The 12,839-nt window shown below is 40.5% G+C and overlaps 2 protein-coding genes across 20 annotated transcripts in view; one reads left to right on the top strand and one right to left on the bottom strand.

Moving 5' to 3' along the window:
- The window catches only part of eps15l1a (epidermal growth factor receptor pathway substrate 15-like 1a), a 52,342-nt gene that overhangs the window by 17,492 nt on the left and 22,011 nt on the right, over positions 1-12,839 (bottom strand). For 5 of the 19 annotated variants that reach the window (XM_076722946.1, XM_076722898.1, XM_076722933.1 and 2 more), the window contains exons 13-20: positions 12,400-12,485; positions 9,428-9,460; positions 6,541-6,613; positions 6,159-6,320; positions 5,587-5,784; positions 3,623-3,802; positions 1,180-1,285; positions 852-902 (exon numbers count right to left, since the gene is read on the bottom strand). In XM_076722946.1, coding sequence (XP_076579061.1) covers positions 852-902; positions 1,180-1,285; positions 3,623-3,802; positions 5,587-5,784; positions 6,159-6,320; positions 6,541-6,613; positions 9,428-9,460; positions 12,400-12,485 — 889 coding nt within the window. The remainder of the gene's footprint in view (positions 1-851; positions 903-1,179; positions 1,286-3,622; positions 3,803-5,586; positions 5,785-6,158; positions 6,321-6,540; positions 6,614-9,427; positions 9,461-12,399; positions 12,486-12,839) is intronic. The other 14 variants (XM_076722935.1, XM_076722945.1, XM_076722923.1 and 11 more) reach the window with 7 other exon arrangements.
- On the top strand, positions 7,465-8,476 carry LOC143317237 (uncharacterized). Its single transcript, XM_076725291.1, is given in 3 exon segments — positions 7,465-7,473; positions 7,794-8,198; positions 8,231-8,476. Coding segments are annotated over 3 exon segments (660 nt in total).

Consider the following 12,839-nt stretch of genomic DNA (forward strand, 5'->3'; position numbering starts at 1 on the left):
CTGATTTCTAATAAGCTGGTAATACTCTATACTGTGGGAATATTTGGGAAGGCTTTAACAGTATCAGAAATTGGATACCATCCAACCCTATCATAACCCATAAAAAAATATAACAACATACAAGGTATATTGTGCTATCTGTATGAGTTAGTCTTATTACCTTCACAATTGTGCAATCATGTGAGCTATTACTGACTGACCTCCAAATGAATATATCAAATTTCAAAGGGCAGTGGAGTATATGGTTTGTGTTTCCTTAATTTGGTCCCTGATTATCTTGGATATGTCAAGATGGTCCAGTCAAAAAGATTTTTTGTGTAACAGTGCTGGATATGGTGTGTGTATAGCTGATTCAAAAATGAGACATACTATACTATTGGAAATACTATTTAAAGAAAATTTCATTTTCATCTACAATTCATTTTTTAAAGTCTCAGACAATTCAGTTCACTTAAGGAGAAAGCTGCTGTACTGCTGCTGCATGCTTTGTAATACTGTATGTAAAAATATGCATAAATGTAGCAGGTTAATAATATTTATACAATATATACATCATATATTAATCCAGACACATACTAATGTTGTATACAGTATATGTATTGAACCCTCATCAACATACCTGTGCTACAACTACAGCAATCAACACTTTGATGTTATGTTTACTTGTGACAATATAATCCCAGTCAAGGTCCACTTCCAATCTTAACTTTGGCCCCACCAAGTGAAAAGGCTGGTACCAGCAACAGAATTTAAATAATGATTTTGTTTTTGTTCTGAATTTTGCTACTGTAAATGCTGGTGTGACCGTGTCTTATGGCAATAAAACTGTGCTCCATTTCCTTAGTAAATACCTGTGGATGCTGATGGTTGCTTTGTAAAAGGGTCATTTTGGAAAGGGTCACCTATAGTAGAGCAATCCAGGAGAGAGGCAAGAGCAGGAAGAAAAACAAAGAGGAAGAGAGGAGGAAGACACAGCAGACAGTCAGCAACTCAAGCTAAAAACAATATCAGCTGTCAAGCAGAAAGAAAAATAAACAGAACAGTCAACAGTCAGTCAGTAAAGGGAAAGGAGGAGAAGATGACAGAAGAGAGCCAAGGAAGAACAAATATCCAGAGGAGAAGAGAAAGAGAACACTGAAAAATACTGTGGGGGCAGTGAAAGTAAAAGGGGATGATAACCTTTGAATGGGTCTGTTTTGAAGGGGTCTTCAGAGTGGAAGGGGTCAGTGGGAAGCTCCTGCGGCTGGCTGTTGAACACAGACGGCTTCACTTTGAATGGATCCTCCTGTGGTTAGGAGAAAGTTGAGCAAAGAAACAGACAGGGAGATTTTCTTAATTTACTGTATTGTTAGGAGTTTTCAAGTGGTCGATCACACAGTCTTAGCACGCACAACTGAAAACCAATCTTAATCTAAGACTTAAAATCAAGTCTGAACCTTCAAACAGCCGTATAAACTGTTAAAATGTTTTTATTGTGAGGACCAGCAAAAATGCTCTAACTTTTTCAAAATGTTCTCACGTTGTCGGTCAAAAACTTGTTCCAGGTCTCACTTTGTTGCAAGTACAAGTGTGTGCACACACACCCACACATTTCCTTTCCTATGGTTCTGCTCAAGGTTTCTGCCTGTTAAAAGTCACCAAGTGCTTGCTCATGGGAGAATTGTTGGGTCTAAAGAGTATGGTCATAGACCTACACTCAGTTACAGCTAAGTAAGAAACATAGAGCAATAATTATCAATGGACACAATATCCATAACAACACAATACCCAGTGAACAATGGGGTGCTGTGGTTTGTGTTGATCTAACTTGAACTTAAACTGAAGGTAAGTGAACTGCCAAATCACGGTTAGTAACAGCATTCTTCTTTCTTATGACAATATACTGTATTGATAGTCAATGTTGGCTGCATTTATCTCAGTATTCTAGTTAGACATCGGCCATATCAAGACCATCTCGACCTCCACCTGCTGCACTCTGAACTGCTGGACTGGCAGCTCCAGCCCTTGCCCTCCCTCTGTACCAGTGGGTACCAGGGTTTATGTATATTTTGTGCCTTTCGTGCATCTCATCCCATTCCTTAATTATATAAGCGGTCCTAATTGTAATATTACACTTTTATGAGTAATATTTATTTTGTGTCATGTAGAGGTTAACTTTGGTTATGTGGAGTCACATGTGACAGTTTTCCTGTAATTTTAGGGATGACTGGCAGCATGTCAGATGCTCTCTTGTTCAGTTTGACCTCCAAATAAAGTGGTGTAGATAATCTTGATAAAGCGTTGGCTTGTCTGTAACCTGTCTGACCAACTGATTGCTCTCATGTCTTGTCCCAACTGACTTAAATGTGGTGGCGGAGCATTTAACTTGGCAAAAACAATGTTCCTATAACTGACAGAAAAGATGGACACTACAAATATAAGACCCAAGTTGTCATAAACTACAACTATCCTTTAACAATCTTCCTGTAAGACATAAGTTCAGAAATCAACCTCAAGAGCAGTTTTGAGTGTCTTGGGGGAGCAAAACCTGCTCTTATTACAGCACTGACTGCACACACCGACACTATGCAACACTATCAGCTCGTTGTCTACAAGACAAGACACGTAGACAGAGAGGAAAAAAAAAATCAGTCAACTGTTACTTTACTGAACAATTTGGCATTCTCTCCTCCAAGTAATTCAGTTATATTATCATGCATTCATGAAAATACATCAAACACTTTAGGATCCTCCTCACCCCAGGAATATGCACAAACATTAATGGTTTGTCAAAGTGCCATTAACAACATAAGGGGATGCACAACAGAAGTAATTTACAGAAGTAAGGGAAGGAAAAGCAGCTGCAAGTAGCATCATCATCAACACTACCATCTGATATTAGATGCCTTGCCAAAGAGAAGCAGTTCCAGCCAACGCATTATAGGCTAGTGTGGCATATGTGTTCGATCATTCATTCATTCTTGACACAACTATTTTGGTCACTTTTCACATGTTGAGTACAAAGCTGTGAAAGATCTAAACGTGTGCTGTTATCTCCATATCTAAATTGCACGCATCTCCCCCTTCGTGGGTGGTCATTCAGGACAACATTGAATCCATATGATTTCATGTCATACACTTCTTTTCCAATATAACCAGTCCCTCGAGCCTTTCGGTTACATCTGTTTTATTGTAGCATTTTACTTTTTAGAAAATGCCGTGAAAGACCTGGAAAGCTTACTCTATGGTAGATAGTGATAAGAGGCCTGCGTGGACGGAGTCATGGTGTTTCACATAGTGCAGGGTTCTTCACAGGCACATACACATACACACACATTATGCTATGTCTTTCTGGTATTTGGGGGATAATCATGCTCCGAGGTTTGGCTTTACAGTGTTCATGATCTGGAACAGAACAACTATAATACTTCTATTTATTTGTCTTGGGCTAAATTTCCTAAAAAAAAAAAAAAGGCTCCAATCCAAATCATTGTTCTGTGCATCCATAAGTCCAATTTTACATTTTCTGTACATTTTCATTTGCTGTCCAGTAATTACCTTTTTTTAGCAGCTAAATCTGTTAATCTAAAATCTGACATATTGAACAAGGAGGTAAAAGCAGAGATCTAATGGAGATCCTGACCTGTGCTGCTCTCACCATGGCTGGGAATCCTCCATTCTCTCTGTCACTGAAGCCCTCGCTCATGTCAGCCAGGTTGGTCATACTGCCTCCATGGGTTCCATTCAAGGTGCTGTTGTACTGCTCAATGTTTTTAGACACTTCCTGCTGGCTGTCCTGAATCTGGGACAACTTGCTACGAGCCTGCAGGATACACACACACGCACGCACGCACACATGCACACACACACACACACAGACACACAGACACAGACACACACAGACACAGACACACACACACACACACACACACACACACACACGTTAGGTTTTCATCACATACACTACATAGACTTACATTCATTTCCTGGAGACTGACCCTAACCACAACCATAACTACTACTTGCCTGACCCACTACATTAATAGTATGATGTATGGATACCTTGCTGCACACACCACGCAAACAGGCTTTGAGATATTTTTCTGCCTGGTCCTGGTTACTCGATATTCTCCACCCTCACAGTACCACATCTATTTTCTGCAGCAAGTTACTTCATAAAACTTTCTCATTCAGTAATTTAATGATCAGCCCAATCTCTCATTCTGCATGAGCTTTGTTCAAATGGGACACCTTGCCATTTTTGAAAAGATCATTCCCATTTAGCCTTTATGTGGAACTACATTTGAGATAGAGGCAGAAAACTCGGACACACATATTTCAAAACCTGGACAAATAAAACCCAAAATATTTGCGTGGACAGAAACCACTAGAGGAAAGTGAGAAAATACAGGGGTTTTTTTTGGTTTCTTTCAATGCTTTAAATTGCTTCTAAGCAAGCCAAAGAGGCTCAAGAACACAATCGCTTTGCCTTAATATGGCAGACTGGAAGATGCTGAGCGGGAATGGGTGGACAAATGTATTACACTTCATGAGTGATTTTACAATTTTTGATACTTTTTTTCTCTGAATACTTGTCACTACTGGACTAAATTGCAACTGACATGAATCCAGGCTGACCCCAGCAGCATAATATAAACATTATTATACATAACATATGGTCCAATGTATATCACAAAAAGGTCCATGGACATCAACATGACTGATATTATTACAGGTGAGTATAAGGAAATGATCGACAGCACAAACTCCTCAACGCTCCATGTGACCTAATGACTGGAGGAGGGAGCAGAGTATGGAACAGTCATGTGGTCATTACATTCAGGAGGATATAATCATAGAGGGCGTACTCATGGATGTTGCGGAGAGAGAATGATACGACATTATACATCAATCACACGCTGTGTGTCTTAAGTCAAGCTGTGAATGTAAGTTGCTGGTGGTTAAGTGGTGTGTGTGAGAGATGAGTGGCTGGTAGGACACAAATGACACAACACACCGGCTGAGGCTAAATGAAACCAACAAACACAAGCTCACGCACACCACACGCAAACACACACACAGATAAATGTTGGGTTTCAGTTCATTTAGTGGTACAGGGGGGCCAAATACTGTCTTCAGTAATGATAATTAGTAAATTATACAGTGCAATAGTGCCCTCTGTTGACATTTTTCAGACACACACACACACACACACACACACACACACACACACACACAATTACATTACATAGACTTAAATTCATTTTTCCTGGAGCCTTACCCTAATCCTAACCCTTACCATAACCACTATTTGCCTATTCCGAATCCTGTACCTAACCTAACCTTACCTAAGCAGTAACCCTATCCTCAGTCTTCACCCTAAATTTAATGATTTACATTAAGGGGACCTGCATTTTGTCCCCCATAAGGCAGGTGAGTCCCCACAATGCGACTGTGTTAACAGATTTTTTTCCCACAATGTGATAAATACCTGGTCACACATACAGACACACACACATACAGACACACACACACACGCACGCACACGCACACGCACACACACACACACACACACACACACACACACACAGAGGTCGTGTTTCCTACCTGGTTGATCTCATCCTGTGTGGCCTTTAGAGACTTGATGATGGTCTCCAGCTGGATCTTGCCAGCAGCCAGGCTCTGCTCCAGCTGGTTCTCCTCCTGCTGCAGCCGGCCCAGGTCGGCCTTTGCCCGGCTCAGCTCTTCCTCCTGGCTCTGCAAGTCGGACTCCTGAGAATGAATCTGACTCTGGAGGGTCGAGATCTGGAAACAGAAGAAAATTACGTCATGAGGGTGGGGTCTGAAATTAACACCTGTCAAAAGACAGAGGGCCCTTGAAATTCATTTTGCACTAGCTATTATTTATTGAAGCCATATACTTCCACCACATGAATGACACTTTGCTCTCTTCCCTTGGACACCTTCTCAGTTGCCTCTTGGCAAATCTGGAATTTCGTTGAACAATATAGAAAGCCCCAGTTCCAAAATCCCCAACATTCACAGTATCACATTACACATATATATTAAATAAATGACTTGATTCTGTGACAAAGCAATTTCAATACGCCACAGACAGAGACTTCTACCTTGTCTTCAGTTTCCCCCACATCCCCCAGTTCATTTCCTCTCTTCCTCACCATCTGGGACTCTTCCTGGCACTTCATCCGGACTTCGTTCAGCATGTCCTCTAATTTATGTTTCTGCTGGTCCATCTCCTCCAGGCGGTCCTGGGCGTCTTGTTTCTGAGCCTCCAGCTCCTGCAGACTGGCTGTCTCTCTGTCCAGGTCATTCTGCATCTCCTATCATGTCCCATAAAAAAAAAAGTGGTCAGATAAACCCAAGCTGCTTAGTGCATTACATACACATTGCATCCACTGCCCCTATATAGAAGCACAGTATGTGTTGGTATATGCAGGGTAAGGAATAATCGTTGAATTGAATAAAATGAAGGCAGTCCACATTAAACCAAGCTTTGTATTCATACTACATGTTAGTGACCAGTGATTGAGTAGTCCTCACCTGCACCTCTGCACTCTTATGTCTGATGGCCTCCTCTGTCTCTCTGATGTCCTGTTCAAGAGTGTATTTCTCCCTGACACACACACACACACAAAAATATGCACACCAATACACACAAGCATGAATATGATAACATAAAAAGAATCCCTGCTGTGTACACGCATCAATATTTCAGAGTAACAAGACACTGGACTGGGATTCTATCAAATCCACATTGTCACAAATAACAAAAAATTGCCATGCGGTCCAAAACTGCTCACGGACAGGAAAAGAGGAGCTGCTGGCAACTCGGTGTGAAGTGGGTGACCTGATAAACAGACGGGTGCCCCTTTCAAAATAATTTTTGATTAATTATTTTAATTAAAAATTGATTACTTATTTCTTAACATAATTAATCCACAGTGTAACTGCAAATGGCTTTTCAAAAAAGTGCCCATATTCCTAAAAATGTGTTTTTACTGCTCTCAGTTTTGTATGCCCAGACTCCGTAACATAACCAAATAAATGTCTTTTCTACGCTCTGGGAACAAGATATTATGTTGTACTAACAGGTTGATCAAACAGCACTGTGATCCACACACTTATTCTCTTGTGTCTTTCAAAATACACAGCATTTGATTCCAATAGAATAGTTTTTGACCGAACAGTGTCAGACAGACTGCTTAAAGGACAGGCTCAATTTTTCAAGTACATCTTAAAATAACAGTCAAGTGCCCATAGGAGAATTGAAACGTCTTGCTTCATACTGGCCATTTAAAGATCCCTTGCTAATGCACTTTCAGCGTAAATGATGGGACGCTAAATCCATTTCCTCCTGTATACAAACACATTCCACAGTTTACCTTAAGTTAATATGAGGCTCCTGCAGTCTGTGTTGGACAAATAAAGTGATCTTCCAAAGACACAATCTTTGTGCTACATACGATGCATTCGGTAAGTATTCACACCCCTTCACTTTCCCCATATTTTGTTATGTTACAGCCTTTTTCCAAAATGGATTAAATTCCTTTTTTGTGTCATCAATCTACACACAATACCCCATAATGACAAAGTGAAAAAGGTTTTTTTTTTGTTTTTTTAGAATTTCTTGCAAATTTATTAAAAATGAAAAACTAAAATATCACATGCACATAAGTATTCATACCCTTTGCTATGTTTCCACTGATCATCCTTGAGATGTTTCTACAACTTGACTGGAGTCCACCTGTAGTAAATTAAATTGATTGGACATGATTTGGAAAAATTGTCTGTAGACCGCTGAGACAGGATTGTATCGAGGCACAGATCTGGGGAAGGTTACAAAAAAAATTTCCACAGTATTGAAGGTCCTGAGGAGCACAGTGGTCTCCATCATTCATAAATGGAAGAATTTTGGAACTACCAGGACTCTTCCTAGAGCTGGTTGCCCAGCCAAACTGAGGAATCGGGGGAGAAGGGCCTTGGTCAGGAAGGTGACCAAGAACCCAATGGTCACTCTGACAGAGCTCCAGCGTTCCTCTGTGGAGATGGGAGAGCCTACTAGAAGGACAACCATCTCTGCAGCACTCCACCAATCAGGCCTTTATGGTAGAGTGGCAAGACAGAAGCTTCTACTCAGTAGAAGGCACACGACAGCCTGCTTGGAGTTTGCCAAAAGGCACCTAAAGGACTCTCAGACCATGAGAAGCAAGATTCTCTGGTCTGATAAAACTGAGATTGAACTCTTTGGTCTGAATGCCAAGCATCACGTCCGGAGGAAACCAGGCACCTCTCATCACCTGGCTACTGCCATCCCTACGGTGAAGCATGGTGGTGGCAGCATCATGCTGTGTGGATGTTTTCAGTGGCAGGAACTGAGAGACTAGTCAGGATTGAGGGAAAGATGAACAGAGCAAAGTACAGAGAGATCCTTGATGAAAACCTGCTCCATAGTGCTCAGGACCTCAGACTGGGGTGAAGGTTTACCTTCCAACAGGACAACGACCCTGAGCACACAGCCAAGACAACGAAGGAGTGGCTTCAGGACAAGTATGTGAATGTCCTTGAGTGGCCCAGCCAGAGCCCAGACTTGAACCCAATTGAACATCTCTGGAAAGACCTGAAAATAGCTGTGCAGTGATGCTTCCCATGTAACCTGACAGAGCTTGGAGGAGCTGCAGAGAAGAATTGGAGAAATACCCAAAATACAGGTGTGCCAAGCTTGCATCGTCATACCCAAGAAGACTTGAGGCTGTAATCGCTGCAAAGGGTGCCTCAACAAAGTACTGAGTAAAGGGTGTGAATACTTATGTATATGCAATATGTCAGTTTTTTATTTTTAATAAATTTGCAAAAAATTCTAAAAAACCTTTTTCACTTTGTCATTATGGGGTATTGTGTGTAGATTGATGAGACAAAAAAAGGAATTTAATCCATTTTGGAAAAAGGCCATAACATAACAAAATGTTGGGAAAGTAAAGAGGTGTGAATACTTTCCGAATGCACTGTAGATCCCCCTTTGTTCCCCCCAAGTCTTTCCTTGCTTAGCTACAGTGGAGGGATGGTAAAACAAAGGGAATTTTTGAACAAAAAAGACTGAAGGAGGCAGACTGAGGACTGTGAATTTTGTCCTACATCACTTACAATGAAATTGATTTGGGAAGTGATCTCTTCAGGGGCAGTACGACGAGGAGAAGTTATTACAGTGATTGAGCAAGCAAAATCTGTTTTGGCAACTGACTATTGTTTTAAGGCAAACTTAATCTTGACCACAGGAAGCAAGGTGACAAAAATAAGCAAATCTGAACATATGAAGCCTACTGATAACCATTATGCAAGAAAAGTACAAGGCATAACCATTGATCTGTGTGTGTCACAGTAGATTTTACAGAATGCTAGTCCATAGATATTCAGTAGCTGGTGTGTTTACCTGAGAGCATTCCACTGGGTAAAGGCAAGAGTGCTGACGCAGCATGGAGAATAAGTAGTGAACAAACAAAAATTTGATAAAATACACACATCAAAGGAAGAATGGACGGTTGGCTAGATGGATGGATGGAGAAAGGAAGAAAGGAGGTGGACGAGACAAAGCCAAGATGAATCGTAAATCTTATCGATATCTGAAGCATGTTTCCTTTTCAAGTGTGCATTTTATCACAGGAAAAACAGTCCACAGAGCATATACAGAGCTGACTGTATCGTAGGGTTAGCTGTGGGCTGGGACACCAAGGGCCGGCATCAATACACAAAGTGAGGTGCCAACTTGACACTTTGGGACATGCTTGGTTCATGAAGTCATCAAATGGCTTGTTTTAATACATGGCTCAATCCAGCTCTGATGCTTGTCTTGGTCAGCAGCTAAGCTGCTGTGATTATTTTTTCCAGTATAAAATTTGTAGGCTGAATTTAGAAAGTTGGAAAATTGTATCATGTCCTTGGACTGAAGAGGGGCTGTGGGTGTGTTGAACAGCAACTTCTCAACAACCAGCGCATTGTGCTCTTTTGAAAACATCAGTGGTGAGTTCGAATTTATTTTTAACAATAAGTTCAATTTGGAAACTGTGCTGACTTTGTCTCATTTTGTGTGCCCTCAGCTTCGGTTTCATGCTGCTGCTGTGTTTTTGACTCGTTCAATGTTGTGTCCTGGGTAGACTACTATACTCACTGCCTATTGTATCACCTGTATTTTCCATACACTGCTCCGTTAACTCTCTCTCTCCCTCTCTGGCCTCTGTGTGTGTATGTGTGTGACGAGTATGACACGTAATGTACAATGGGTCGTAGTAGTGAGCATCCACATCTGTTGGTCTCTATGCAATTCTGCATGTGAAAAAAGGTGTCAGTGGAATCACCTGACCCATAATGACTTCATGTGTGATATTTTTTAGCACTGGGAGGGGGTGCTGTGTACACTAATGCAAAAAATTATATGTAGTTTAGCTAAAAAAATACAAACCCTCTGCTGCTGCCACTGCCTGGACAGTGCTAGCTATTTTCAATGGATAATGTCAGCCTGCCCTTTGTAATGCCTGTGAATCACCTACAACTTGGGCTAGCTGGCTAGCTTCAGCATAAATCCATGAAGTTTACTCATAGTAATGAAACAGCATTAAAGATTTCATTCATTCACTGTTATATCTGGATAAAAACCTTCTTGAGCTGGACTTCAGTGGCAGCCATTTTATTTACTACTACAGACTACTGCCTTAGCTGCTCAAGACTGTCAGTGTGGGCATTGGAACAGGAAATTTGTGAGACTTGTTAAGAGCTGTGTAAATGTTCTTTTTAGCTTTAAAGAGGTTGGAGATGGAAGATACAAGGGAAACCTTCTTTGCATAAAACAAAATGATGATGATAGTACATTTAAAAAGACGACAAAATAGACATGGAAAACAAAACTTGGTTGCCATGACACACAGTGCCAGTGCTGAAAAAGTACTTTACTACGCAAGAGAAAAAAATAGTGCTGTGATTCAGTTTTTACATAACCAATGAACTCTGCTTGTACTATTTCCTCTGGTTATCATGTTGTTAAAAATGAATGTACAGAGGGTATATGGTGCAAAGGAAGAATACTAATAAGGGTAATTTATCAAACCACCCATTCAACATGCAAAGCATAAACTTTCAGGAAAGCAATATTTTTATCTGCTTTGCCCTCAGTCTCCATCTACTGCCGGTATGTTTCACACAAGTCTAAGTCCTCTGTATGTAGTATGTTTATCTTGATTTGCCATGAATCTTAAAATTTTGCAAAATCTTGTAAACTTGACTTCTGCCTGAGGCAGCAGACCCTCTCTCGACCAGTGGAACTTGCAGGCAGTGAATGACTTAGGCAGAGAAAGGAGGACCCCAAAGGACAGGATGAATGACTGATACTGACTCATGTCTGTTTTCTTCAATCTTTCAGATTTGTTTGCAGGGAGATATTGAGTTTATAGTGACTTTGTTGTTCTTGACACAAATATTTAATATACAAATAAATTAATCTCAACTAATCCTGTTAGGTATATATCATTTTTAAAAATAACATAAAAAAAAAACAATTCTTTAAAAATTAAAAAGAATCAATAAGGAATGCCTAATCATGATAATGCAGAAAGTACATATAATTCAGGAAGGCTGCGAGAAAACTGCAAATACAACATGAAGAAAGTCAAAGACATGCATGTCTCTGCCCACCTCAGTATTTAGATAAACCTGTTTTTAATTCAGCTTGTATTGGCTGTGTTACATATTGTACATCATGAGATGGTGAATTAAGTGGCAGATGTACTTTATGGTTCGGGTGGATTGTGGTGTTTCGCTCTCCTCCTGACTGTCCTGCCAGTGCAGCTCCCATGAAAACAATAGTGACTCGATTGCACTTTGAGCAGACCACTTTTAATGAAGACACAAAACACAATGTGGTCTGTGTCTTATCACTATAGAAAGTGATAAAAGGCTGGATGCACCTGATAGCAATTTAGTAGTGAAGGGGGTTAATGTTATAAGGTTAAATGTAGACAAGTGACAGGTTCGGCAAAACTCAAAGAGCTCTGACACAGAGCATCACGTACATTCATCCCAGAGTGAATGTTAATGAACAGTGAAACTAAAATTAAACAAAGCTCAACAAATGTTGAGGCAATGAATACTTTGCAAATCTTTGGCTACATTTTTGCTACTGTTGTTACGGCATTATGTTTTAGCTAAATGAGATGTGCTACAAATTAAAGCTGCACTGGAAGCAATACCAGTACCAATGTGATACTCTGATGCTTAAAATGAAATTATTTGGATGTAATCTTCCATTTCTTTTCATCAATCCAACATTTTATTTTACACAGTTTTGAAATGATGTGGTTCACACTTTCAGTGCTGTCATGTTTTTTAAATGCTGCCAGTAATATTGTTTGTTACCTCTGCAACTGGGCTATCTCCTGGCTGATGTCATCCAACTCTTTGATGCCAGTGAATTCCCCTGAACCCACTGAACTCGAGCTGTCCTGTAGAGAGAGAGGCAGGCAGACAGAGAGAAAATGGGAGGAAGGGGGGAGACAAAAAAAGATGACAGGTTAGCGAACTAAACTTATTTGTTGAAGAAAGTGGGATGATGAAATGGTACCAACTGAGTCATGGCAGACCAGGCCAAAGGAAGGAGCAGCAGGAAAAGACAAGATAGGAGAGAAACCAGCGCTCAGTAAGAGGAGCAGACACAGAGGTGTAATCAGCAGGTGGGGGCTGGGTCAATCACCAACATGATTGGAGTCACCACCAATGACAAACTGCCGAGAGAGGAAAGATTCAGGACTATTTTAATGAGAGAATATTCAAAAAGTTTTTATGAAGGTGGTTTTTAA

This window comes from Chaetodon auriga, chromosome 3 (assembly GCF_051107435.1).
Source record: "Chaetodon auriga isolate fChaAug3 chromosome 3, fChaAug3.hap1, whole genome shotgun sequence".
Taxonomy (NCBI): domain Eukaryota; kingdom Metazoa; phylum Chordata; class Actinopteri; order Chaetodontiformes; family Chaetodontidae; genus Chaetodon; species Chaetodon auriga.